This window comes from Oncorhynchus kisutch, linkage group LG28, assembly GCF_002021735.2.
Source record: "Oncorhynchus kisutch isolate 150728-3 linkage group LG28, Okis_V2, whole genome shotgun sequence".
In the NCBI taxonomy this organism is placed as follows: Eukaryota; Metazoa; Chordata; class Actinopteri; order Salmoniformes; family Salmonidae; genus Oncorhynchus; species Oncorhynchus kisutch.
Genome location: NC_034201.2, coordinates 16,834,972 through 16,862,857, shown reverse-complemented (window position 1 = coordinate 16,862,857; position 27,886 = coordinate 16,834,972). Strand labels below are relative to the sequence as shown.

General features: G+C 42.4%; 2 protein-coding genes across 7 annotated transcripts; both read left to right on the top strand.

Moving 5' to 3' along the window:
* Positions 1–4: 4 nt before the first annotated feature.
* LOC109875668 (myotubularin-related protein 2) lies at positions 5–19,122 on the top strand. The gene is made up of 25 exons (XM_020468081.2): positions 5–285; positions 798–903; positions 1,019–1,042; positions 1,170–1,233; positions 1,322–1,416; positions 1,501–1,605; positions 1,812–1,916; positions 2,017–2,100; positions 2,179–2,328; positions 2,493–2,681; positions 2,908–3,093; positions 3,168–3,374; positions 3,650–3,742; positions 3,916–4,029; positions 4,240–4,416; positions 7,984–10,949; positions 11,894–11,986; positions 12,085–12,139; positions 12,237–12,392; positions 12,496–12,683; positions 12,920–12,970; positions 13,073–13,201; positions 13,462–13,597; positions 14,851–14,952; positions 17,391–19,122. The coding sequence occupies exons 1-16, from the start codon at positions 206–208 to the stop codon at positions 8,143–8,145; spliced, it is 1,941 nt and encodes a 646-aa protein (XP_020323670.1). The 5' UTR covers positions 5–205; the 3' UTR covers positions 8,146–10,949; positions 11,894–11,986; positions 12,085–12,139; positions 12,237–12,392; positions 12,496–12,683; positions 12,920–12,970; positions 13,073–13,201; positions 13,462–13,597; positions 14,851–14,952; positions 17,391–19,122.
* Positions 10,505–19,122, top strand: LOC109875669 (protein FAM76B). Of its 6 annotated transcripts, none has more exons than XM_020468084.2 (10): positions 10,505–10,949; positions 11,894–11,958; positions 12,085–12,139; positions 12,237–12,392; positions 12,496–12,683; positions 12,920–12,970; positions 13,124–13,201; positions 13,462–13,597; positions 14,851–14,952; positions 17,391–19,122. In XM_020468084.2, exons 1-10 carry the CDS (start codon positions 10,863–10,865, stop codon positions 17,478–17,480), a joined length of 1,008 nt encoding a protein of 335 aa, XP_020323673.1. In that variant the 5' UTR covers positions 10,505–10,862; the 3' UTR covers positions 17,481–19,122. The 6 variants fall into 6 exon arrangements, with proteins under 6 accessions (XP_020323673.1, XP_031663594.1, XP_020323674.1 ...); XM_031807734.1 differs by having other exon boundaries at positions 10,516–10,949; positions 13,073–13,201; XM_020468085.2 differs by having other exon boundaries at positions 10,527–10,949; positions 13,465–13,597.
* Positions 19,123–27,886: the final 8,764 nt, after the last annotated feature.

Here is a 27,886-nt window from a genome sequence, read left to right as displayed (position 1 = left end):
CAGTAATGGCGGCAGGGGGCGCTACCCCCAACTCCAAACACCACTCCCTTGTTTATTATGGATTGGGGACTCTGGGAAAAGATGGCAGCTTCCTGTCTGTACCTGGGATTTACTTTTCACCAAGGACGGAATCAAAACAGTTGCATGTAGATATCTGCCCAATCGCCTCAAATTCATATATTTGAATACTTTACTAAGATTTACCATGGAGAAGAGTGGAAGCATCGACAGTCTGGGTTCGAAGCAATCCTCGTCAAGGCAGGCCAGCGTTGATTCATTGTCCAGGTGGGGCTCGTTCAACTAGCTCCCTGTATAGTCGATTGACAGGAGCTTTTATAGTTATCTAACTACATGCTATCTAAATATGGCGAAAAATTGTCGACAGTGAAGATATTGAATTATACTAGTGTATTTCAATGAAAGATGTTGAAGTCTCAGCTAAACCTTACTGGGAGATTCGGGTTACAAAAGTCGCTATAGCAGGCAGCCCGAGAAGGTAGACATCTGGCTCAAGATAGCAGCCATAGTTTATACGACTAACGTTATCTAGTTAGCTAGACATAATGTCAGATTCCATAGCCATCTAGTCTGGGTACAAATAGCCCAGGGGACTGGAAATCAGAGAGGGTCTGTAACATACAGAGTGTATCTATTCTCCAGTCCCCTGGGCTAGGTGCCAGCCATTTAGTTTCTGCTTTAGCGAACACGGCTGTCAAATGAACAAGCAATTTTGGTATGGTATTATTTCTCACTGGTCATTATCCTATAGTACACGTATTCTGCAATTCTGTTGACAGTACGTCCACGTCTCGTTCTGACCGGTCCACTCACGCTGCCAAGACCCCCTATGCGATGTCTTCTGACAATGTGTCCACCTCAACAGAGTTCTCCCCAGAACTACGGGTTGGTACATGGCTTTTCACCTACAACTTTACATAGATTCAGTTCTACTACTGTAGCAATAGCATCTTAAACATGTCTGCGGTTAACCCTCTCGCTTTTCTCCTAATGATTTCAGGGCAGACCTAAAGCTGCTGCCAAGGTATAGTCTTCCATCCCTCTTCCCTCAAAGATTTGCGTTGGTGTTTAAGTAAAAATAATCAACTTGATTTGTGCTGTTGGCTACTCTGTATGTTTTACCTAAACATTGGATATGGTTTTATATACAGGTGCTCAGGGATTCAAACAAAGAAGAACCACAGTTACTACCAAAGGAAAGTGTGCAAGACATGGGTAGGTCATCTCCCTCACCCCCCAGCTATGGGTTATTTTGGGTTTAACGGAATGACCTGCTTAAACTTTTGTTTGTATTTTCTAACAGCCAAAGACGTCACTTACATCTGTCCTTACATCGGTGCACTGAGGGGGACATTGACTGTCACCAACTATAGACTGTTCTTCAGATGCATGGACAGGGTATGCTTTTCAGTTTTCGATTTGTCTCCATTCCACTCTTCAGGATGTCAAATCAGTGTTGTTATTATTTCCTTTGTCTCCTAGGAACCAGCGTTTGTGCTGGACTTGCCCCTGGGGGTAGTGAGCCGTGTGGAGAAGATAGGAGGTGCATCTAGCCGTGGTGAGGTCTCCTACGGGCTGGTCTGCAAGGTGAGCAGTGACCACCAAAAAAATGTCTGGAACATCCCTTACCTGCTGTTTATACTAATATATAATCTCTTTGTTGCTCTCAAAGAGAACAGGCATTTTTCTTATTTTTCTTATACTTCAGACTCCAATCACTGCATTCTAGTGCTTCTTCTTTCTCTGAGTGTAAATTACAATGGTTACAGTGACCTGTCACTCTGTCTCCTCAGGATATCCGTAATCTGCGGTTTGCACACAAGCAGATGGAGGACTCACTCAGGAAGTCCATTTTTGAGATCCTGATGAAATTTGCCTTTCCTGTTTCCAATGGTTTGGTGAGTGAGTCACTAGGTCTGTTGCCCATGGTCTGCTACTGTGTACTATAAAGGCCCAGGGCCAACTAACCGACTATGTTTTTCCCTCTGTCATCCACAGCCAATCTTTGCCTTTGAGTATGGGCAGGTCTATCCTGAAAATGGCTGGAAAGTGTATGATGCTCAAGCGGAATACAAAAGACAGGTATTTGGAAGATTTCAAAAATCTGGGCTTTAGGTATAAGTTGTTTTTAAATGTTGTTATACACGTATGTGTGTGTAGGGAATACCCAACGAGAGCTGGAGGATAACTAAAGTGAATGATCACTACGAAGTGTGTGACACTTACCCATCAAACCTGGTGGTGCCTGTCAACATACCAGATGAGGAGTTGAAGAGAGTGGCTGCCTTCAGAGCCAAGGGCAGGATACCTGTGAGTTAGCATTTACACTTCACACTGTCCCCACTCTTTAACTGTCTGCGGTACCTCTGTAGTACCACGCTGATGTAGTACCACGCTGATGTAGTACCACGCTGATGTAGTACCTGCGGTCTTGTGCTACTGTCCGTGCCAATGCCTCTGCTGTGGCTCTGCAGGTGCTGTCGTGGATTCACCCAGAGAGCCAGGCCACAGTGACGCGCTGTAGTCAGCCCATGGTCGGGGTCAACGGCAAGCGTAGCAAAGACGATGAGAAGTACCTCCAGGCCATCATGGATGCCAACGCTCAGTCCCACAAGCTCTTCATCTTCGATGCCAGGCCTAGCGTCAATGCTGCCGCCAACAAGGTATGTAGTTAGTAATAATAATCATGTTTTATTTTGCGTCAAAGTGCATTTCCCACACACAGTGCCTATACAGTTCAATGCTCAACCCATAGTGTTGTTTTCTTTGGATTTGATTTTGATCTCCTCTCAAAGATAATTACATTCTGTAAGTATGAAAACTATTTAGTGTTATTCAAAGAGTATATTCAATTCCAAGAGATGACTACATTCCCTGCGTTCTCCTCAGATGAAAGGGGGTGGCTATGAGAGTGAGGATGCCTATCAGAATGCAGAGCTGGTGTTCTTGGACATCCACAACATCCATGTGATGAGAGAGTCACTGCGCAAGCTGAAGGAGGTGGTCTATCCCAACATCGAGGAGTCCCATTGGCTCTCCAACCTCGAGTCCACTCATTGGCTGGAGCACATCAAGGTGAGGACAGAAGGGAGAGAAAGAAATCAAGGTTGAGATTATTTGTTGAACCTGTCTGTCTGTTCCCTGTGTAGCTGATCCTAGCTGGGGCGCTGCGTATTGCAGACAAGGTGGAGTCTGGGAAGACTTCAGTGGTAGTTCACTGCAGTGATGGATGGGACCGTACTGCCCAGCTCACCTCCCTGGCCATGCTGATGCTGGACGGACACTACCGCACCATCCGTGGCTTCCAGGTGCTGCTGGAGAAAGAGTGGCTGAGCTTTGGCCACCGCTTCCAGCTAGTAAATAAGCCTTTACTCCCTCTCACTGTGTAGTGTTCCTTATACCAAGCTAAAACACTTGGGACACCTTCTCTTGATTATTCATTTACGTTTTGGAAATGCTCGGGACATTCTAATGTGGTAAGAGAAGTTAAAATGGTTTGAAACTTCCTCATTTCCTGACTCACATGGGTCAACCATCGCCATGGCACAGCTTTACCCTTCTTGTGTTTTGTTCAGCCATTACGGTCACTTGACTTTCTGTTCTTCTCCCTCCTTCCCCACTCTCCTTCCAGAGGATCGGTCATGGGGATAAGAATCACACAGACGCAGACCGCTCGCCTGTCTTCCTGCAGTTTATTGACTGTGTGTGGCAGATTGCCCGACAGGTGAGGGACATCACTGGTAAGGGGCATTGATGGGTAGTCATGTGACCTGAGCAGAAAAAATTCCAGGCATAGTAATAAAGTACACATTACACACGGGATGATTTACTGATGTACATAATCCCTCCGGATTCTCCTGATCGTATATGGATTATAATTTAACTGTTCCTGTCTAGTTTCCTGCAGCCTTTGAGTTCAACGAGTACTTCCTGGTCACCATCCTGGACCACATGTACAGCTGCCTGTTTGGGACATTCATGTGTAACAGTGAACAGCAAAGGGTGAAGGAGGTGAGAGTGCAGACTATGTTAGGTTTAAACACCACTTGGATGGAGTGCAATTCAGAAAACCTGAAACTAAACTCAATGTTTATTTGACTGTCTCTCATGGATGACATTTCATACACAGTTGTCATAACAGTGCGAATAGGAATATGCTAATGAGTATGTTTTATTTGCTAATTTTAAAACCAACATCTCATACATCTAATTGTTCTGCAGGAGCTGCCTAAGAAGACAGTTTCTTTGTGGGCCTACATCAACAGCCAGCTAGAGGAGTTCACCAACCCTCTTTATGTCAACTATTCCAACCATGTGCTGTTCCCAGTAGTCAGCATGCGCCACCTGGAGCTCTGGGTGGGATACTACATCCGCTGGAACCCTCGCATGAGGCCACAGGTCTGGGCAAACTACCTCACTTTCATAGTAGTGGCAATGATGTTGATAGTAGTAATGTTTATGCTATCTTGAATAATTGTCCCCCTGAATGAAATTGAGGAGGGGATTATGGATCTCTCTCTGCCCATTAGTATGTTAGTCACACGCAATATCTCCTACAGCACTGGCCCGATTTCAGGTCTGCGCTCTGGTCGGACCAGCGTTCAACAGACCTATCTAATTCCATGCTTCAAGATTGCTTCGATCACGTGGATTGGGATATGTTCCGCATTGCGTCAAACAACAACATTGACGAATACGCTGATTCGGTGAGCGAGTTTATTAGCAAGTGCATCGGCGATGTCGTACCCACAGCAACTATTAAAACATTCCCAAACCGGGCCTCCCGGGTGGCGCAGGGGTTAAGGGCTCTGTACTGCAGCGCCAGCTGTGCCACCAGAGACTCTGGGTTTGCGCCCAGGCTCTGTCGTAACCGGCCGCGACCGGGAGGTCCGTGGGGCGACGCACAATTGGCCTAGCGTCGTCCGGGTTAGGGAGGGTTTGGCCGGTAGGGATATCCTTGTCTCATCGCGCACCAGCGACTCCTGTGGTCGGGCCGGCGCTGTGCACGCTAACCAAGGTTGCCAGGTGCACGGTGTTTCCTCCGACACATTGGTGCAGCTGGCTTCCGGGTTGGATGCGCGCTGTGTTAGAAGCAGTGCGGCTTGGTTGGGTAGTGTATCGGAGGACGCATGACTTTCAATCTTTGTCTCTCCCGAGCCCGTACGGGCGTTGTAGCGATGAGACAAGATAGTAGCTACTAACAATTGGATACCACAGAATTGGGGAGAAAAAGGGGTAAAAAAAATAAAAAATAATTATAATATCCCAAACCAGAAACCATGGATTGATGGAAGCATTCGTGCGAAACTGAAAGCGTGAAACACTGCTTTTAACCAGGGCAAGTTGACCGGAAACATTACTGAATACAAACAGTGTAGCTATTCCCTCAGCAAGGCAATCAAACAAATCAGTATAGAGACAAAGTAGAGTCGCAATTCAACGGCTCAGACACGAGGTATGTGGCAGGGTCTACAGTCAATCACTGATTACAAAAATAACTGAACTTTGAACTAATGGGAGGGAAAATAGTCGGTGTCGCAACAGAATGCCATTTTGCTGTGGCGCATTTCTCTGAGTGCTACGGCTGTTCCAATCAGCCCCAGATGAAAACGAATGATCCGGTTGGAACGTTATTGGATATATATGATTATAACATCCTAAAGATTGATTCTGTACTTAGTTTGACCAGTTTATTTGACCTGGAATATATATTTTGGAAGTTTTCTTGCAAGTTCTCTTGGAACAGCAGTCCAGTTTTTGGGCACGTGAGCTGAAAGTGATAGCAAATGCAGCTTGGACACTAGTATTGGACATTATGGAACAAAACAACAATTTATTGTGGAACTAGGACTCCTTGCACTACATTCTGATGAAAGATCATCAAAGGTAAGGGATTATTTATGTTGTAATTTTGTATTTCTGTTGACTCCAACATGGCGGAGAGGGGAACACCTTTCCCCAACAGGTTTTAACCCTCGCCCCAACAGGTTTTAACCCTCGCAAGGCTGCAGGCCCAGACGGCATCCCCAGCCGCGTCCTCAGAGCATGCGCAGACCAGCTGGCTGGTGTGTTTACGGACATATTCTATCAATCCTTATCCCAGTCTGCTGTTCCCACATGCTTCAAGAGGGCCACCATTGTTTCTGTTCCCAAGAAAGCTACGGTACTGAGCTAAATGACTACTGCCCCGTAGCACTCACTTCCTTCATCATGAAGTGCTTTGAGAGACTAGTCAAGGACCATATCACCTCCACCCTACCTGACACCCTAGACCCACTCCAATTTGCTTACCGCCCCAATAGGTCCATAGACGACGCAATCGCAACCACACTGCACACTGCCCTAACCCATCTGGACAAGAGGAATACCTATGTGAGAATGCTGTTCATCGACTACAGCTCAGCATTTAACACCATAGTACCCTCCAAACTCGTCATCAAGCTCAAGACCCTGTGTCTAGACTCCGCCCTTTGCAACAGGGTACTGAACTTCCTGACGGGCCGCCCCCAGGGGGTGTGGGTAGGTAACAACATCTCCACCCCGCTGGTCCTCAACACTGGGGCCCCACAAGGGTGTGTTCTGAGCCCTCTCCTGTACTCCCTGTTCACCCACGACTGCGTGGCCATGCACGCCTCCAACTCAATCATCAAGTTTGCAGACGACACTACAGTGGTAGGCTTGATTACCAACAACGACGAGAAGGCATACAGGGAGGAGGTGGGGGCCCTCAGTGTTGGTGTCAGGAAAATAACCTCGCACTCAACGTCAACAAAACAAAGGAGATGATCGTGGACTTCAGGAAACAGCAGAGGGAGCACCCCCCTATCCACATTGACGGGACAGTAGTGGAGAGGGTAGTACGTTTTAAGTTCCTCGGCGTACACATCACTGACAAACTGAAATGGTCCACCCACACAGACAGCGTGGTGAAGAAGGCGCAGCAGCGCCTCTTCAACATCAGGAAGGCTGAAGAAATTCAGCTTGTCACCAAAAGCACTCACAAACTTTTACAGATGCACAATCGAGAGCATCTTGTCGGGCTGTATCACTGCCTGGTACGGCAACTGCTCCGCCCACAACCGCAAAGTTCTCCAGAGGGTAGTGTGGTCTGCACAACGCATCACCGGGGGCAAACTACCTGCCCTCCAGGACACCTACACCACCCAATGTCACAGGAAGGCCATAAAGATCATCAAGGACAACAACCACCTGAGCCACTGCCTGTTCACCCCGCTATCATCCAGAAGGCGAGGTCAGTACAGGTGCATCAAAGCGGGGACCGAGAGACTGAAAAACAGCTTTTATCTCAAGGCCATCAGAATGTTAAACAGCCATCACTAACTTTGAGTGGCTGCTGCCAACATACTGACTCAACTCCAGCCACTTTAATAATGGAAAAATTGATGTAAAAAATGTATCACTAGCCACTTTAAACAATGCTACTTAATATAATGTTTACATACCCTACATTACTCATCTCATATGTATATACTGTACTCGATACCATCTACTGCATCTTGCCTATGCCGTTCTCTACCATCACTCATTCATATATTTTCATGTACATATTCTTCATCCCTTTACACTTGTGTGTGTATAAGGTAGTTGTTGTGAAATTGTTAGGTTAGATCACTCGTTGGTTATTACTGCAATGTCGGAACTAGAAGCGCAAGCATTTCGCTACGCTCGCATTAACATCTGCTAACCATGTGTATGTGACAAATAAAATTAAATTTGATTTGCCATAAAGATCCGGCATTTACAAAATTACAATGATTGGCCCAAGGCGGTTTCTGTTAGTCACACACGGTATCTCAATTGGCCGGGGGTGGCTGCATAATTTGTGGGGGACTACATTTTTTACTGTTGCGTTGTTAGTATGAGTATAAATGGCAGTTTATATGCTTGTTTTAGCATAGTTATGTTCTAGTGTTGACCACTACTGTTTGTGTACCTTCTTCCCAGGAGCCTGTTCACCAGCGCTACAAGGAGCTTCTGGCCAAGCGGGCGGAGCTTCAGAAGAGGGTGGAGGAGCTACAGCGAGACGTGACCAATCGCTCTGCCTCCTCCACTGAGAGGGCTGGCTCGCCCACCCGCTCCATCACTCCCGTTCAGACCTTTGTTTGACAGGGGGCTTTTAGAGTAAGGCTAAGGACTGAGGCCTCACAACGATAAGGTGCCATGCCCATAACTAATAGACTGCACTGCAGGGGACTTGCTGTGTCACACATTCCTGCTTAACATGACACACTCCTGTAGAAAGCAACGCAACCACCAAGTGTCTGTAGAAACCATGTATTGGCCTTTGGATGTTCCATCTCACTGCTGCTCCAACAGCTGAGGTCGTACAGGGTCAGACCCATAGAAATAGAATAAGAATATGAATGTATATGTCTATGGTCAGAACCCTATGTTGTCTATGCACCAAAAAGACGTGCTGCCTCTGTTTAAGACCACCCATAGACAATAACAGAGGCCTCTAGTGGCCAAAAGGCTGTTTAGCATGGGCGGCATCATTAAGGGCTTCCACCATGCTTCTGCCATTTTAAAGTAATCAACGTTTTCAAAAGGGTGGGGCTTCCTATGGGTTGTAGCCTCAATGGCACTGCCCATGCTGTGACACATGCTATAATGGCACATATATAAATGAGTCCTCTATTTATCTCTGAGACCACCTCACTATAGCCATACTTTACTTCACTGACCTCTGCTACCAGGGTCAAGAGTACTGTAACATATAATGATCATCAAATAATCCCTCACAAGTATGCTATTGCATATCGGCTTAACTATATCCAGTATTAATGCATTAGTTTATTCTAAAGTAATAAGTACACTAAATTATTAATAGGATAAAACAAGTAGCTAATACGCTCAATGAATTTCTTCGTTGTGAAAGCGAGGTGGAGAATTGAAAAAGAAAAAAGACATGCTATTTAAGCAATTTTCTGTTTATTTCTACTTGACCTATTCCAAATAGGTTTTGAGGTCAGAAATGTCTGCAAATGGTTTTGAAGCTGAGAAAATAGTTACTGGATGGACACATATTTTGACCAAATAGGTATGAATGAATGTGGGTGTATAGTTATGTATGACATTCCATCTGATCAGTATGTTGATGTTTTTTTCTAAGCTGTTGAGTTCTTTTTACTAGCAAGTTAACTACATATTATTTCCATTCTCTTAGCCTAGGTTGTGTGTACAGTTTATACCATAGACTTTTAGGTTAATACTGAGCTCTGAGTCTCAGTTATAATTAGGTGATAACTTGAGGGCCTTGGTGATGATGTGTACGTCACGTTGCAGACTGTTTACCCAAAACAGATCAGTAAAATTGACAATGTGCATGACATGGTTTAGTTGAAAGGTCATACCCACAGGTTGTTAATAAATGCTGCATATGTATCAAATAACAAATTCTACAGAAACTAGAAACTGAATGCCACAGATGGCACTAACCATTCCTCCATGGAAAATGTTAAGACTCCAACAACATGCATCTCACAGGCACAGTGATGTAGAGCTTTGCACTGTTGTTTAAAATAAATAGTCACAACAGGGTTTTCTCTTTGAACAGTGATCTGATTACTAACCAGAGGAAAAGTAGTGAGGCTCATTCCCCACTAGTGCAATGATGAAGTGGCTTTTTTCATGGCCTCGCAAGGGCACATCCTTAATCAATATAAATCATTAACTGTTTAACTAATATTTACGTGTTAGTAGAATAATTAATTTGGTAAGAATGTTATGGTCAATGTAATTGCAGGCCATTAACTTAGTAGAACAAGCTGACTACCATGGACTGTAACCCATGCCTGTCAACAATACACGTTTGCCACAATATTTTGATAATTTATTTGTTTTTGTTTAAATGTTAATTTGCAAAATTGGAAATAAAACTATTTCTTGTCCTTATATATTATGATCACCAATATATTGTTAGTAGGTAGGTAGATACAACATGACAAAGTACTTTATATTGCCTGTTAGCATATGGCCCAGCACATCAGCAGTTTATCCAGCCTGGATTTACTTTGCTCTTTGATCCGGGATTGACCCTGGTTGCTGTTGACTTAATTTAATGATAAATAAAAGACCACCACAAATTAAATGTGTGTTGTGAACACAATCTCTAAACAGAATTCATAGTACCATTGCATTGCCTAATATTTTCAGAATGACTCTGACAATGTACACAACGGTATGAATATATTGTTCTCTTTTATCCCCAGCCACCTGACAGTGACATTTAATTACATGTAGCAGCTAGCTTTTAGAATTAAAAGATCTAACAGTAATACAGCATATGTACATTCTAGTTACTTTGCTTCCATATTCCTCTTATCACAGTGATACAAATTGAGGCAGCTTAATGGAACTTAATCGCTGTGTTGTTTTGCACTGTGATTGGCTTCTGTGTTTCAAAATACAAAGTCCCGCGCACTAATGATGTGTCATGATTGGCTTCTCTTTCTTTCTTCTGTCGTTGGCCGCATCCGGTTTGAATGACGACGCTGCGGATACAAAAAAAGAGAAAGGGAAAATACGAATAGCTAGCTAAGAACAGCGAAAAAACTATTTACATTTTACTCTTGTTTATACATTTTGCGGATGCTAGATAAGTATTTTTGACTAACTATGTCAAGTAACTTATGTTACGGAGAGAGATGATAGATATTTAAGAATATTTAGCTGTTTATTTAGCATTAGCTTAGCTATTATTGGCTAGCTACAGGCTTAGTTAGCTAACGTTAGCTACCAAGGAAATTGTTTGACAACACATTGTCTGGGTGACTAGCTATTTCACTCTCTTTGTTTTTATCTTTGACTTGATCTTGGTGATAATGGCAACATCGGCCCTGTACGCGTGTACGAAGTGTAACCAGCGGTATCCTTTCGAAGAACTGTCGCAGGGACAGCAACTGTGCAAGGTTTGGACTGGAAGTGTTTGGGTGATAGCTAGCTAGTTAACTAGCACCACATTTTGCAATATGAATAGATTACACAGCAATTGTTACAGGCTCATATGCATTTCGACTGCTCCCTGGATGTTTAATTATAAGGTCTCTGGCCACATTCAGCACTTATCGCAAGCGATGGCTTTGATAATAGATTATGTAACAACTAACTATTATCCTTGCAGCCTGTCTGGGACGCAAATGGCCACCTTGTTAGATAATGTCACACGCAGGACGATATAATTTATTCGCGAAATGTTTTTTCTATTCATGCAGTCTGCTGGATGTAGCAGACAAAATAACGTCAGATGTTTTCACATTGTAGATGTGTAGATCACATGTAGATCTTTTCACATTACGTCTCCCATGACCTGTTCATTTAGCATTTGTTTACACTTCATGCCCTTTACAGATAATACAAATTGGATTTATCATCGATGTAGCCACAGCGTCAGTGTCTTTAACCTACCGGCAGCTACGAAATTGAATTCGAGGAGGCACAGTGTAGCATCCCTCTTCGCCCAGTAGTGTAGGTTATGTTCCACATATATTCTTCATGCAATGTCAAAAATCAAGTAGAAATTTGTGACAAATTATCACATTTTTGTATTCATGCGGATGCGTTGGAAATGCATATTTCACATTGCCATAATAAGCATACCACACACACATACTGGGCAGAAGGCTTGAAAACCTGTGTCTGAATAAAAGGTAAGCACACTATTCCATGCATGGTTAATTATTGTAAACAAATGCATAACACTAAATAACGTCATACAAAGGGGTTTTGACATTTGGGACAAACCACTCTGATTTAACATTTTAAGAATTCACTCAAATCTATGTCCTACATTGTATCTGTTTGCATTTATTTTTAAGCAAATGGCCTTGAACTGCTTTGTTTCTTGTGTCAACAGGAGTGTCGCATCGCTCATCCCATCGTCAAGTGTACATACTGCAGATCAGAGTTTCAGCAGGAGAGGCGAGTTTTGCGCCATCACCTTTACTGTGTATGGTATTGTTATTCCAAAGGCATCACCATGTAATATAGTGATAACATTGGCTCCAGGATGTTGATGCGATTTCTTTTTCACGTTCTCTATTCCAGCAAAACAAACACAATTTGCAAGAAATGTGCCCAGAATGTAAAGCAGTTTGGGACGGTAAGTTTTGACTTGAATTGACGCCTCTGTTATAATTTTACAACGGGTATTGACTTCGTTATGGTTATGTTTGCCAAATCTTCTGTTCCCCACTCAGCCTAAACCCTGCCAGTATTGTAACATCATTGCTGCTTTCATTGGAACAAAGTGTCAGCGTTGCACTAACTCAGAGAAGAAGTATGGCCCTCCACAGACCTGTGAGCAGTGCAAACAACAGTGTGCATTTGACCGCAAGGAAGAGGGTAGGAGGAAGGTAGGCACGCACACCCGCTGCATTGATACCCTAACACACTTTGTCCAGCACTCATGAGATTGCGTATTTACCATTTTCCACTGTCCTGTGTATGTGTTGTCAGGTGGATGGGAAGCTGCTGTGCTGGCTATGCACTCTGTCCTACCGCCGTGTGCTGCAGAAGACCAAGGAGCAAAGGAAAGGCTTCAGCTCCTCCCACTCCAACTCCTCGCTCAATGAGAAGGACCACCACTCCAGGCAGCAGCAGCATCATCAACACCACCAGCAGCACAGACACAGCAGCTCACATAAGTAGGCCATGGTGCCACAGCCCTATCCTCTAACTGTTAGGCCATTACTTCCTCTGTGATGCGGGTCTTCTGCAGGTCTCTACTCTGTCACAATACTGTATATCTATTGTGCTGAACTGGCACTTTTTGGAAGGATGTTGTGGTCTCTGAGTAATGATGCATGTGTCAGATATTTGAAGGAACATGTTGAAAAAATCTCTGATAACTTGGTGTTTGTTCTTTATTGTCTTTTTGTAGACTCAGTGGGAGCCTAAGTCCAGAGCAGGAGCAGGGACTGTGGAAGCAGAGGTAAGACGTACCCCCTCCCGTCTTGATTGACTGTTATGACAAGTCTTTTTGCCTAGTTATACAACTTAGTTGAACTATGGTATACTCTGGGACACTTTACAGGTCTGATGGAGAGCCTCAGTGGCTAAGGTTGTGTGTTGGTTCTCCCCTCAGCCATAAATCGTCTTCGATCCAGAAGGAGACCCCAAAGAAGAAGCCAAAACTGGATGTGAAGCCATCCAACGGGGACAGGTACGAGAGGAGTTTCAATCACATGTAAGGAGTTACAAGCCAGCTCTAACTTTTGAAGTAAACATGGAAAACATCCAGTAGGTTCCTACTGACACTTTTTTGACCTCCATTGTTCTAACACACATCTCTGTGATAGATGCCATCAAGGTGTGTTGGAGCAGGTAATGGTACAAAGTGGGTCAGTGTGAAAGATCTGAGTTAAGGTACTTTCCTTTTTCTGACAACTTTTCTTCCCTGCTCTCTGTCCTCTCTCCCATCAGTAGTTCCATTACCCAATCTATGGATTCTGGAGGAACGGACAACTTTATTCTGATCAGCCAGCTGAAAGAGGAAGTGATGTCATTAAAGAGAATGCTTCAACAGAGGGATCAGACAATACTGGAGAAGGACCGAAAGGTACACACCTAATTGTATCGTCACAGTAATTCATGCCCCTAAACGACCACTGCTGAGACTGGCTGCTCCCAGTGGTAATGGTAGGCAACAACACATCTGCCACGCTGTTCGTCAACACTGGGAACCCTCAGAGGTGCGTGCTTAGTCCCCTCCTGTACTTCCTCTTTCACACACGACTGCGTGGCCAAGCATGACTCCAACATCATTAAGTTTGCTGACGACACAACTGTGGTAGGCCTGATCACTGACAATGATGAGACAGCCTATAGGAAGGAGGTCTAAGACCAGGCAGTGTGGTGCCAGGACAACAACCTCTCCCTCAATGTGAGCAAGACAAAGGAGCCAATTGTGGACTACAGGAAAAGGAGGGCCGAACACGCCCCCATTCGCATCAACGGGGCTGTAGTGGAGTGGGTCGAGAGCTTCAAGTTCCTTGGTGTCCACATCACCAACAAACTATCATGGTACTAAGAGAGTTGTGAAAAGGGCATGACAAAGCCTATTCCCCCTCAGGAGAAAAGATTTGGCATGGGTCCTCAAAAAGTTCTACAGCTGCACCATCGAGAGCATCTTGAACCGTTGCATTGCTGCCTGGTTGGCAACTGTTCTGCATTTGACCACAAGGCGCTACAGAGGGTAGTGCATACGGCCCACATCGCTGGGGCCAAGCTTCCTGCCATCCAGGACCTATATACTAGGCGGGTCAGAGGAAGGCCTCAAAATTGTCAGACTCCAGCCACCCAAGTCATTGACTATTGTCTCTGCTGCCGCACGGCAAGCGGTACTGGAGCGCCAAGTCTAGGACCAAAAGGCTCCTTAACAGCTTATACCCCCAAGCCATAAGACTGCTGAAAAATTATTCAAATGGCCACTCTGACTATTTGCATTGTTTTTACACTGCTGTTACTAACGGTTTATTATCTATGCATAGTCACTTTACCCCTACCTACATGTAGAAATGACCATGACTAACCTGTACCCCCGCACATTGACTCAGTATCCCATTTCATATTGCCTCGTTATTGTTACTTTAGTTGATTTAGTAAATATTTTCTCAACCAACAACGCAGTTAAGAAAATCTAGTTAATGGTTTGTCAGTAAGCATTTCACAGTAAGGTCTACTACACCTGTTGTGTTAGGCACATGTGACACACGATTTGATTTGACAAACTATCCATTTTGCTATGTTCAATGTGACTTCTGGTCATGTTGTATTCACCAGATCGTCTCCCTCTTTGTTTTGTACTTCCAGCTCACAGAACTCAAGGCAGACTTCCAGTACCAGGAATCCAACATGAGGGTTAAGATGAACAACATGGAGAAGGTGCACAAAGAGGCCATGGAACAGCAACAGGTAGAGTAAAAATTACCATACAGACATGAAAAAACAAGACATCTTGTGGACCCCTAGCTAGGTTTCCATCCAATTGGCAACACCGTTTCATGTGAATATTCTAAAATCTGCATAAAAGTAATACGCACAATTTCCCATCCAAGATGTTTCCATCAAATTGACTTGTCGGTCATAAAAGGCAGTGCGTGATGACGTAGTGCACGTAAAAATATATTTTGCGGTTAAATTCCCATGTACCGAATAAATGTACAAGTTAAATGGGTATCCATTGCATTTTTAACTCTACTGATCGTTTTCTCTCAACATTTTGCACTCTATAGTGAATGTGCCCACTCTGGTATTGGCACGTGCACTCTATCCAACAGCTTGCAGGTATAGCCTACATGATTTGTTATGGACAAAAGAGCAAGATCATTTTTATTTGTCAAATAGTTAGACTCTTGACATTTTATTGGAGAGGAGCATGAAGCTCATCACCGTGCACTTTCACCACCCTGTGAAGTTCATCATAACTTATTTAATCTGTAGCCTAATAAACTGCATGCTTTCCTGAGTTGTCGTGGGAGGACCTCATATTGCAACATACCTGTTGCTTCTCAAGCACATGGGATTCAAACAACTTTCCTAACAAGTTAGACACAGTAGGATGAACCATACCTTCAGAAAGTATTCATACCCCTTATTCCACATTGTTGTTACAGCCTGAATTCAAAATGGATTAAATATATTTTCTACACACAATACCCCATAATGACAAAGTGAAAACATGTTTCTACATAAGTATTCATACCCCTGAGTCAATACTTTGTAAAAGCACCTTTGGCAGCAATTACAGCTTTGAGTATCTGGGTAAGTCTGTAAGAGCTTTGCAGACCTGGATTGTGCAACATTTGCCCATTATTTTCAATATTCTACAAGCGCTGTTAAATTGGCTGTTGATAATTGCTAGACAACCATTTTCAGTTCTTGCCGCAGATTTAAGTCAACTGTTACTCGGACACTCAGTCTTCTGGGTAAGAAACTCCAGTGTAGAATTTGGCGTTGTGTTTTAGGTTTTTGTCCTTCTGGAAGGTGAATTCATCTCCCAGTGTCTGGTGGAAAGCAGACTAAACCAGGTTTTCCTCTAGGATATTTCCTGTGCTTACCTCCATTTTGTAAAAATATTTTCCTGAAACTCCCCAGTCCTTAACGATTACAAGCATACCTATAACATGATCCAGCCACCACTATGCTTAAAAATATGAGTGGTACTCAGTGATGTGTTATATTCAGACAATGTCAAAGACGATAGACTCACCTTCATGGCATACAGCTTCCATTCATCGTGACCACTGTTCTTTCTAACCAGAAACACTTTCCCATAGGCTAGACAGAAAATAAAGATTGGGAAAGTTTATCACATTTGATTGTAGCCCCTACCACCCATTCTACCACCCACCACATTTACAATCTTAACTTTTCATTCTAAATGTTCCACACACAAAAATAGACAGAAATATAGTTACCCAGGTCTCCAATAATACTATGGCGCTATCCCGAGTGGTGCAGTGGTCTAAGGCACTGCATCTCAGTACGAGGCGTCCCTACACTCCCTAGTTTAGAATCCAGGCTGTATCACATCCGGCTGTGATTGGGTGGTGCATGATTGGGCCCAGCTTCGTCCAGGTTTTGCCAGAGTATGCAGTCATTGTAAAAAATAAAAATATTTGACCTTTTATTTAGCTAGGCAAGTCAGTTAAGAACAAATTATTATTTTCAATGACGGCCTAGGAACAGTGGGCAGAACGATAGATTTGTACCTTGTCAGCTCAGGGGTTTGAACTTGCAACTTTCCGGTTACTAGTCCAACACTCTAACCACTAGGCTACCCTGCCGCCCCAGGGTAGCCTTAACAATTTGTTCTTAACTGACTTGCCTAGTTAAATAAAGGTTCAATAAAAAGTGTGGAGTGGATATTCTCTGCTGCTGGTGGTCACAAAAATAGATGGGTGTTGGTTAAATTGTGATTTGAATGTAGGGAATTTGGAGCGGCGGTTTGTTTTTCTGTGAGCGCGGCGTGGTTTTTAGGGAAAGACCTGGAGCACCGGCGTGGTGCACCACTCAATGAGTGGGATTTCCAATCGCTCAACTCCCCTCACATGCTCTGGTGGGGAACAGAGAGTAGTAGTCATTTAATAAAAATGTGAAACACATATTGCACACAGTGAGCCCATGTGACTTGTTAAGAACATTTTGCCATATCAAAAGGGTTGAATACTTTTTGACTAAAGACTAAATTTAATCCCTTTTTTTAAATTCAGGCTGTAACACAACAAAAATGTGGAGAAAGTCGAAGGGTGTGAATACTTTCTGAAGGCACTAAAATCAAACGCTCCTAGCTTGTGGTAAAGGCTTTCATTAAAAATAGATGGTCACATACTCATTTTCTTTTACTACAGGCCAAAAACCGGGAGCTGCTGAAACAAGTGGCCGCCCTCTCAAAGGGCAAGAAGTTTGACAGGACGGGGAGTTCACTGCTGTTACCGTAACGACAAGCCCACCCAACCACGGCTCAGTGGCTTCATTGTTTTAACACTGTGAAAGCCTGATGCCATTCTACCTTTCCCTCCCTCCTTCCTGTGTTTTCTCAATCATTTTGATCTTTTCAGTTATGTTATTCGTTGGAAAACAGGTGACCATGCTATACATGGAAATCCTCTTTCATGTTGGCATGACAATAAGGACACATCCTCAATTTCAACATGTTTTAAATGTTCTAACCCTGAGTTTTACTCTGCCACTGGATGTGATGTGACTGTGGATGAGGAGAGAGCCTCGTTAACACTGCCCGGGTCCAGCAGCATGTTTTGTGCAAGGTGGATACGATTCTGTCAACATCACAGATCCCACTTGATTTTTTACGGATGTCATGCAATCTTATTTATTCAATTACATTTTGTAGCTTTTGGTCTTTTTCTCACCACATACTCAGAGCATTGCCCAGGTTTGGGAAATGTTTTTTCTTCAACAGCAACTTTCTCGTAACATATTAATTATATTTTTCTAAATGGACGTAATTATGGAAGAGAAACTCCTCCTTATTGGAGACCCTTCTCAACTTACTATGTATGCAAATGTCAAAAGGATCACTGACAACAGCATTGCTGGCCAGTAGCAGAGACCTTTAGACGTTAAAGTCCAAAAACCATCAACTCTATGAGAGATTTTTAAACTTTGTTTTGTAGAGACACTTCCCGGCTGCCCTCTTTCTCACTGTGACAGCTGTAGTGCTTTGCTGTTTTTCTGTAGTGGAAAGATTTGTAATACTGCATGACTTACTGACATACAAGTTAGCATTGTGGTCTCCTGTACTATAATGTAGGGTTTCTCAAATTGGGTTTCACGGGCCCCTGGGGAGGTAATGCAGGAGGTCTGCAGCCAGATCTCAAAATAACAGTTTTTGTTTTAAATTTGAAAAGAAAATCATGAATATTACTAACAGATGAATTATTAAATTAGGTGTGTTGAAGGGATCTGTGGATTAAGTTTAGAGGGTATAATTCAATGTAATATTATTCATCTACGGTTTGTTCTTAACTTTGGGCAGAATGGCCCTGGGAGGCTCACAGGGATATTGGTATCCACAGTACTCCACCAGTTATCTATTTTTCAACTCATTACTTGTCCCCCTCTCACCCAAGAAAATGCAGAACATGAATGCACTGTAATTAAAGTTCTCTCTGCCTCGTAGAAAAATGTGTAGAATTGCAGGACATTAGCTTGTAGGGTATTAGCTTGTATGCTACTTCTTCTCACTCGAGTTGTGTTCTGGTTAAGAGGGGGTCCCTGATGAATTTGGTATGACAAGAGTCCCCGGCCCCAAAAAGTTGAGAACCCCTGCTGTAATGTACTTTTTCAGCCTTTAAAAAACTGTTTTTTTATACGTGTAAAGGTATTACAGGGATCAGCCTATGTATTTAAAATGTGTAACTTGTATCGGTTTTAGTGAGTGTGTGTGTGTCAGGTAAGGCTGGTTAATTATATAAATACATCTGTAGAATACGCTTTTTAAAGGAACGTACCATTTCAGCTCTGCACCAAACTGAGCTGGTTTCATACTGTGGCGTTCTGATCACTTTTGTACTTTTTCCAAACCCAATGTTTCAAAAATATTAAATCTGGTTAAACATACGTAGTGTTTTCATTTTACTACCATTATCTCAAGGAGTGGCTCTTTACTATTGGGCCTTTGTAGCAATCCTTTATAATAGTGTCAACCCCACACAAACCTCATTCTAGCCTGGATTTTGCGTGTACTTTTTCCTCTTCCACCAGAGTTTATTATTATTTTTTGTCAATGGCTATTCCATGTTTAACCACTAGGTAGCACTCGTTAATTTGCTTTACTCTATAAGATCTGACATGCTGACTCAAGGGGCTCGTTTGAGTGGTAAGGATGAAGCATCTGACTAGATAAATGTCGGGGGCGGTGCATCTGCGACAGCCGAGCGTCAGACACTGGTATTTCAACAGCAAGGGTCAGATCAACATGGCAATGTTTTCTTTAGAATGTCAGAATAAACATGCCTCTAACCCCCATATCACATTCAAACTGAAATCAAATGTGTGTACGTTGCACAGTCAATTAGTGAGTATCTCATATCACATTAATTTGGGTATGTATACATAAATGGCGGCAAAGTTGGTTCCAGTCAAGTCTTAGGTCACGTTTGTATACAGTACCAGTCAAAAGTTTGGACACACTCATTCAAGGGTTTTTCTAGATTTTTTAAAACATTTTCTACATTGTAGAATAATAGTGAAAACATCAAAACTATGAAATAACATGGAATTATGTAGTAACCTAAAAAGTGTTAAACAAATCAAAATATATTTGAGAATTTTCAAAGTAGCCACCCTTTGCCTTGATGACAGTTTGCACCCTTGGTATTCTATCAACCAGCTTCACCTGACATGCTTTTCCAACAGTCTTGAAGGAGTTCCCACATATGCTGAGCACTTGTTGGCTGCTTTTCCTTCACTCTGCGGTCCAACTCATCCCAAACCATCTCAATTGGGTTGAGGTGGTTTGATTGTGGAGGCCAGGTCATCTGATGCAGCACTCCTTCACTCTCCTTCCTGGTCAAATAGCCCTTACACAGCCTGGAGGTGTGTTGGGTCATTGTCCTGTTGAAAATCAAATGATTGTCCCACTAAGCGCAAACCAGATGTGATGGCATATTGTGGCAGAATGCTGTGGTAGCCATGCTGGTTAAGTGTGCTTTGAATTCTAAATAAATCACCAACAGTGTCACCAGCAAAGCACCATCACACCAACTCCATGCTTCACGGTGGGAAAAACACTTGTGGAGATCATCCGTTAACTTGCTCTGCGTTACACAAACAGCGGTTAGAACCAAAAATCTCAAATTTGGACTACAGACCAAAGGGCAGATTTCCACCAGTCTAATGTGCATTGCTCGTGCTATTTAGCCCAAGCCAGTCTCTTCTTAATGGTGTCATTTTAGTAGGGGTCTCTTTGCAGCAATTTGACCATGAAGTCCTGATTTTGAGACGTGTCTGTTACTTGAACTCTGAAGCATTTATTTGGGCTGCAATTTCTGAGGCTGGTAACGCTAATGTACATATCCTCTGCAGCAGAGGGAACTCTGGGTCTTCCTTTCCTGTGGCGGTCCTCATGAGATCGTTTCATCACAGCGCTTGATGGTTTTTGTGACTGCACTTGAAGACACTTACAAAGTTCTTGAAATGTTCCGTATTGACTGACCTTCATGTCTTAAAGTAATGATGGACTGTCGTTTCTCTTTGCTTATTTGAGCTGTTCTTGCCATAATATGGACTTGGTCTTTTAAAAAATAGGGCTGTCTTCTGTATACCCCCCTACCTTTTCACAACACAACTGATTGCCTCAAACGCATTAAGAAGGAAAGAAATTCCACAAATTAATTTTTCAGAAGGCACACCTGTTAACTGAAATGCATTCCAGGTGACTACCTCATGGAGCCGGTTGAGAGACTGCCAAGAGGGTGCAAAGCTGTCATCAAGGCAAAGCGTGGCTATTTGAATGATCTCAAAAGTAACACATTTTGATTTAACACTTTTGGTTACTACATTCCATGTGTTATTTCATAGTTTTGATGTCTTCACTATTCTACAATATAGAAAATAGTACAAATAAAAACGCTTGAATGAGTTGGTGTTCTAAAACTTTTGACCTGTAGTGTACATATGTTATCTTTTAGTCATTAAAAATGGTATGTGCAAACCAGTGGTGGTCGGTGCCATTTAGTAAGGATCGGTGTTCTGCTAGCGGGACAACTTCCGGTGAAACTGGAGGGCTCGCAATTAAAATAAATTCTAATAAATATTATGGTTTTTAAACATTTAGGTACATATAAGTGTCTTATATTGACTGAAAGCTTAAATTCTTGTTAATCTAACTGCACTCTCCGATTTACAGTAGCTATTACAGCGAAAACATGCCATGCAATTGTTTTAGGACGGCGCCCCAGAACAAAATATATTTTTGCCGGGACAGGTTTCATACATTCCCATATAAAGATTAAATATTCACTTACTTTTTGAATATCTTCCTCTGATTTTTCATCCAAAGGGTCCCAGCTATAACGTAGTTTTGTTAGATAAAATCCTTCTTTATATCCCAAAAGGTCTGTTTAGTTGGCGCCATAGATTTGAGTAATCCACATGTTCAACTTGCAGAGAATGGAATCCAAAAATCTACCCCTAAACTTTGTTTCAACAAGTCAAAATATGTTTCTATTTACTCAGCAGATCCCCTAAAATGTAATTAAACTATATTTATTTCGGAAAGAAGTATGTTCAATAGGAAACCGATTTTAGCTGGTGCGTAATTTCTTCATGGCATTCGCAAACACGGATTTCCAAGGCTGTCCTTCTACTAAAACTGTTATTTCTTATTTGTTTTTGAAGTTACAAGCCTGAAACCTTGAACATAGACGGCTGATACCCTGTGGAAGCTATAGGAATTGCATCAAGGGAGAATTTACAATATGACCTTTCTCTTGCATTTCTAAGAGGATGGTCTCTCTCAAAAACAAAATTCTGGTTGTTTTTCCTTTGGTTTTTCTCCTACCATATCTATTGTGTTATATTCTCCTACATTATTTTAACATTTCTACAAACTTCAAAGTGGCCTGAGCTACAGGCAGTTTACTTCGGGCATGTCATTCAGGCGGAAATTGAGAAAAAAAGGGGCCTAGCCCTAAGAAGTTAACCTCTTGAAGCTAGGGGGCACTATTTTTATGTTTGGAAAAATAACGTTCCCAAAGTAAACAGCCTATTTCTCAGGACCAGATGCTAGAATATGCATATAATTGACAGATTAGGATAGAAAACACTCTAAAGTTTCCAAAACTGTCAAAATATTGTCTGTGAGTATAACAGAACTGATATTGCAGGCGAAACCCTGAGAAATCAAACCAGGAAGTGGCTTCTATTTTGAAAACTCCATATTCCATAGCCTCCCATTGCTCCATTTAAAGGGATATCAACCAGATTCCTTTTCCTATCGCTTCCTCAAGGTGTCAACAGTTTTCAGACATAGTTTCAGGCTTTTATTTTGAAGAATGAGCGTGAACATTGCATAAGTGGATAGGTGGGGGCTCTCAGAGTGAATTATTACTCCCGGTCCTAGTGAAAAGCCAACTGTCCCGGTTGATATATTATCGAATACATATTTGAAAAACACCCTGAGGATTGATTATAAAAAATGACATGTTTCTGTGGACATTATGGATATAATTTGGATTTTTTTTGTCTGCGTTGTCGTGACCGCTCTTTCCGGTGGATTCCTGGGCATAACGCACCAAACTAACGGAGGTATTTGTATATAAAAAATATCTTTATGGAACAAAACATTTGTTGTCTAACTGGGAGTCTCGTGAGTGAAAACATCCGAAGATCAAAGGTAAACAATTCATTTGATTGCTTTTCTGATTTTCGTGACCAAGTTACCTGATGCTAAGTGTACTTATTGTTTTGTCGAGCGATCGATAAACTTACACAAACGCTTGTATTGCTTTTGCTGTAAAGCATCATTTCAAAATCTGAGACAACAGGTGGATTCGCAATATTGCACTTGTGATTTCATGAATATGAATATTTTCTAGTAATATTATTTGACTGTGGCGCTATGCTATTCAGCGTTGCTGATGACAATTATCCCGAATCCGGTATGGGTGGTTCAGAGGTTAACTACTAAACCGCTTGCTGACTGTAGACTGTACTGCATGATTGTAGTGGGTTTACTAATGCATTAATTCTAGTAGCTATGTTGATTATGACTTTAGCTAATATGGTGACAACGATGTAGTCTGTGTGTACGGTTAGAGGTTATGATATGAAGGTTTGGCCTGGAAAGGTTTTTTCGTCTGGTCACAGACATCTGATGTGGTGCACTGAAGTCCACAAGCAATGGAAAAAGGTCAGAGGAGGAGAATGCATAGTTGCGAAAAGGAATTATACAACAATCAAAGGGATCATGCTGTTTGCATGTGGCTGCTATGAAACTGTGTTTGCATGTGATCAGGGATCACACGCAACAGAACAAAATGGGGATAAACATAATTGAATTTGTCCACTAGAAACTCTGGTTTGACAACTGTTGGACTAATGACTACGCCCTAGCACAGCTAGATGCAGGCAAGAGCGTGTGAGACGGTATTAAATGTGTCAATGTCGGTCACCTTGATTACTCAAATGTCTCTCGACCTGTTCACCTACGTTGTAAACGTTCATTCAAAAGCTAGGTTGTAGCAACCTCATGATGGGGTATAGGGAACATTTGAGAATCAAGTAGTAGCATAAACTAATCAATGTTACATTTAACTGGGTGAATGGAATATAAATGACAGTCATCCAATATGCTGTAATAGAAATAAGGCCATACTCATTAAAAAAAACATCCTCGCTCATCTTAAACCGTCGGCCCCGGTGTTAATAAATTAATAAAACAAAAAGCTTACCTTGACTTAAAAGAGTTCCAGTGTTGAAGAGCCATAGCCAGCTAGCTAACATAGCAGCCCTCTCTGTTTGAGCTCTGTGTTTGAGTTGGCTAAACTAGCTAGATGTGAGGGGAGGACTTTTCATAATAATGGCTGGATCAGAGCAAATGGAATGGCATTAAACATAGGGAAACCATGTATTTGATACCATTCCACTTAAGGTACCACCAACCTCCTGCGCTAGATGCATTTGCTAGTTAAGTAAGTGAAAGTGAAAAACACAACAAAATATAGCTAGCTATCTCTCTTTCTCTTGCACTTCATTTTTTAAGAAATTAATTTGTTCAAAACCTTAACTATTGTCTTTCTCTCACTTTGAGTCAACTACTCATCACATTTGATGCACTTCACTGATAGCTAGCTGTAGTTTATGCTTTCAGTACTAGATTCATTCTCTGATCCTTTGATTGGGTGAACAACAAGTCAGTTCCTGCTTCAAAAGCTCTGATAAGTTGGAGGACATCCTCTGGAAGTTGTCATAATTACTGGTTAAGTCTATGGAAGGGGGTGAGAACCACAAACCTCCTAGGTTTTGTATTGAAGTCAATGTACCCAGATTAGGACAGAAACTAGCTGTCCTCTGGCTACAACATGGTGCTACCCCATAGAGTGTTGTTGAGGCTACTGTAGACCTTCATTGCAAAACAGTGTGTTTTAATCTATTATTTGCCTGGTTGAAGGACATGAAGGCTTCAGGAGGGTCAGCGGGGCTGAAATAAGGGTCAACAGCCCAGAATGTTGCTCAATGCAGGTATGAATGTGGACCAATGCATAATGGTTTGCACCTGGGTCCTCTTGTATGCGGTAGTATTATCTCTATGGATGGTTCTCTTCTCCCCTCTTTCCTATTCCTCCTGTCAGAATTTATTGGTGATGTCAATGGCACATTCTGTGATGAACATGATAATATCATCTCAATACATTGGATTTTAGGAGGTCTTTTTTTTCTTCTTTGGGCGTCTTAAAATAAAATAAGTTACATTTTATATAAAGTATATGTATATAGTGGGGGGGGGGGAGTATTTGATCCCCTGCTGATTTTGTATGTTTGCCCACTAACAAAGAAATGATCAGTCTATAATTTTAATGGTAGGTTTATTTGAACAGTGAGAGACAGAACAACAACAAAAAAATCCTGAAAAACACATGTCAAAAATATTATAAATTGATTTGCATTTTAATGAGGGAAATGAGTATTTGACCCCCTCTCAATCAGAAAGATTTCTGGCTCACAGGTGTCTTTTATACAGTTAATGAGCTGAGATTAAGAGCACACTCTGAAATGGAGTGCTCCTAATCTCAGTTTGTTACTTGTATAAAAGACACCTGTCCACAGAAGCAATCAATCAAACTCTCCACCATGGCCAAGACCAAAGAGCCATGGCCAAGACCAAAGAGCTCTCCAAGGTTGTCAGGGACAAGATTGTAGACCTACACAAGGCTGGAATGGGCTACAAGACCATCTCCAAGCAGCTTGGTGAGAAGGTGACAACAGTTGGTGCGATTATTCGCAAATGGAAGAAACACAAAAGAACTGTCAATCTCCCTCGGCCTGGGGCTCCATGCAAGATCTCACCTCGTGGAGTTGCAATGATCATGAGAACGGTGATGAATCAGCTCAGACCTACACGGGAGGATCTTGTCAATGATCTCAAGGCAGCTGGGACCATAGAGTCACCAAGAAAACAATTGGTAACACACTACGCCGTGAAGGACTGAAATCCTGCAGCGCCCGCAAGGTCCCTCCTGCTCAAGAAAGCACATATACATGCCCGTCTGAAGTTTGCCAATGAACATCTGAATGATTCAGAGGACAACTGGGTGAAAGTGTTGTGGTCAGATGAGACCAAAATGGAGCTCTTTGGCCTCAACTCGCTGTGTTTGGAGGAGGAGGAATGCTGCCTATGACCCCAAGAATACCATCCCCACCGTCAAACATGGAGGTGGAAACATTATGCTTTGGGGGTGTTTTTCTGCTAAAGGGACAGGACAACTTCACCATATCAAAGGGACGATGGATGGGCCATGTACCGTCAGCCAGGGCATTGAAAATGGGTCGTGGATGGGTATTCCAGCATGACAATGACCCAAAGCACACGGCCAAGGCAAACAAAGGAGTGGCTCAAGAAGAAGCACATTAAGGTCCCATAGAAATCCCATAGAAAATAATCCCATAGAAAATCTGTGGAGGGAGCTGAAGGTTCGAGTTGCCAAACATCAGCCTCAAAACCTTAATGACTTGGAGAAGATCTGCAAAGAGGCGTGGGACAAAATCCCTCCTGAGATGTGTGCAAACCTGGTGGCCAACTAAAAGAAATGTCTGACCTCTGATTGCCAACAAGGGTTTTGCCACCAAGTACTAAGTCATGTTTTGCAGAGGTGTCAAATACTTATTTTGCACATTAAAATGCATATCAATTTATAACATTTTTGACATGTGTTTTTCTGGATTTTTTTGTTGTTATTCTGTCTCTCACTGTTCAAATAAACCTACCATTAAAATGATAGACTGATAATTTCTTTGTCAGAGGGCAAACATACAAAATCAGCAGGGGATCAAATACTTTTTTCCCTCACTGTATGACTTAGACCTGATCAATAGATGTGGTCCCACATTTATGGTTTTAGATGCTGTTTTATAATGCCCTTTACAATTCCAGAAATCCCCCCTTCCCCCTGTGACATTTCACACTTTTACAATGGTGCTTGTGCAATTTACTGTTGATAAGATCATACACTATTTTCTCTTTCAGCCTTCTAATAATGTAAGAATAATAAGATAATTACTGGCAAGGAATTCACATAATCACGTTGACAAAAGCTATAATGTTTTGGAAGATTCTAAACACAGCTTGAACAAGAGAGCCTGTCAGGGGAGGTTCTCTTCTGCACTGTTCAACCAATCCAGTAAATATGGAGGAGGAGTTAAGATGGAGTGTCTCATTGTTTACATCCAAAAGTGGAAGTCGCGTCTGGGGACTGGCCACTGAGGTATAATAAGACCTGCAACCAATCTGAACTTCCTCTCTGTGTCACTGTCAAGCAATGGGGGAAAAATATTATTTTAGTTTAAAAAGTTATCTTAATCAGCGGTTAGGTATGGTCACTGTACTACACATCTGTGGGGCAGACTGTAAAATGCATAAAAGCGAATTGCAATATCGCCAAGCCATTTCCATATAACCTCAGAACACCTAGTTAGAGGGGACTGGGAATCAGTCTGTGGCTTTAGTCACAGCCAGGAAAGTAAATCAGCTACAAAGGAACTGGAAGAAAGGTGGACAGATAATACCGACCTTTTAGAACCAAATGGAGAAGCACATGTGTGCTATAGGGACAGGGTAAAAGGACACAAAGGCACAAACTAGATTCAATGCCAGAGGGATTACATACATTTTTTTTTAAATTTCCATCAACTCATCTTCAAAACACTCTCCTGCAACCGCCTCACCAATTTATATTTATAAAAAAGTATTATTTACCTAAAATCTGTAATACTCCAAGAAGCTAGCCAGAAACTCCAAGAAGCTAGCCAGAAACTAGCCAGGAGCTAGCCCAGAAGCTAACCAGAAGCTAGTTAGCTTCTTTACTGGCAAATCGTTAGTATTCAGCTAACCACGGTTTGTGGTCATCAGCTATCCTTTAGCTCGAAAATCTATCGGCAGTTTTGTACGGCGCAGCGCAGCGCGGCTCGGAACGGAACATACTGGACCAATTTTTCTCTCCATGTCCCTGGATTTCAACCGCTCTCTGGACATTCATACCTGGATCTCACAGCTAGCTAGCTGCTATCCGTGTGACTATCGGCTTTCGTCGATTCCGGAGCAAACATCAATTATTCCGGAGCTAGCCAGCTCCGTCAATCACTCCTGAGTTCCATCAATCACTCC

Coding starts and splice junctions, on each gene's coding strand:
- LOC109875668 (XM_020468081.2), top strand. CDS start 206: ATGGAGAAGAGTGGAAGCATCGACAGTCTGGGTTCGAAGCAATCCTCG. Junction 2,101..2,178: donor AAGCGGAATACAAAAGACAG/GTATTTGGAAGA, acceptor ATGTGTGTGTAG/GGAATACCCAACGAGAGCTG. Junction 4,030..4,239: donor AACAGCAAAGGGTGAAGGAG/GTGAGAGTGCAG, acceptor ATTGTTCTGCAG/GAGCTGCCTAAGAAGACAGT.
- LOC109875669 (XM_020468083.2), top strand. CDS start 10,863: ATGGCAACATCGGCCCTGTACGCGTGTACGAAGTGTAACCAGCGGTAT. Junction 10,950..11,893: donor AGGGACAGCAACTGTGCAAG/GTTTGGACTGGA, acceptor TTGTGTCAACAG/GAGTGTCGCATCGCTCATCC. Junction 14,953..17,390: donor AGGCCATGGAACAGCAACAG/GTAGAGTAAAAA, acceptor CTTTTACTACAG/GCCAAAAACCGGGAGCTGCT.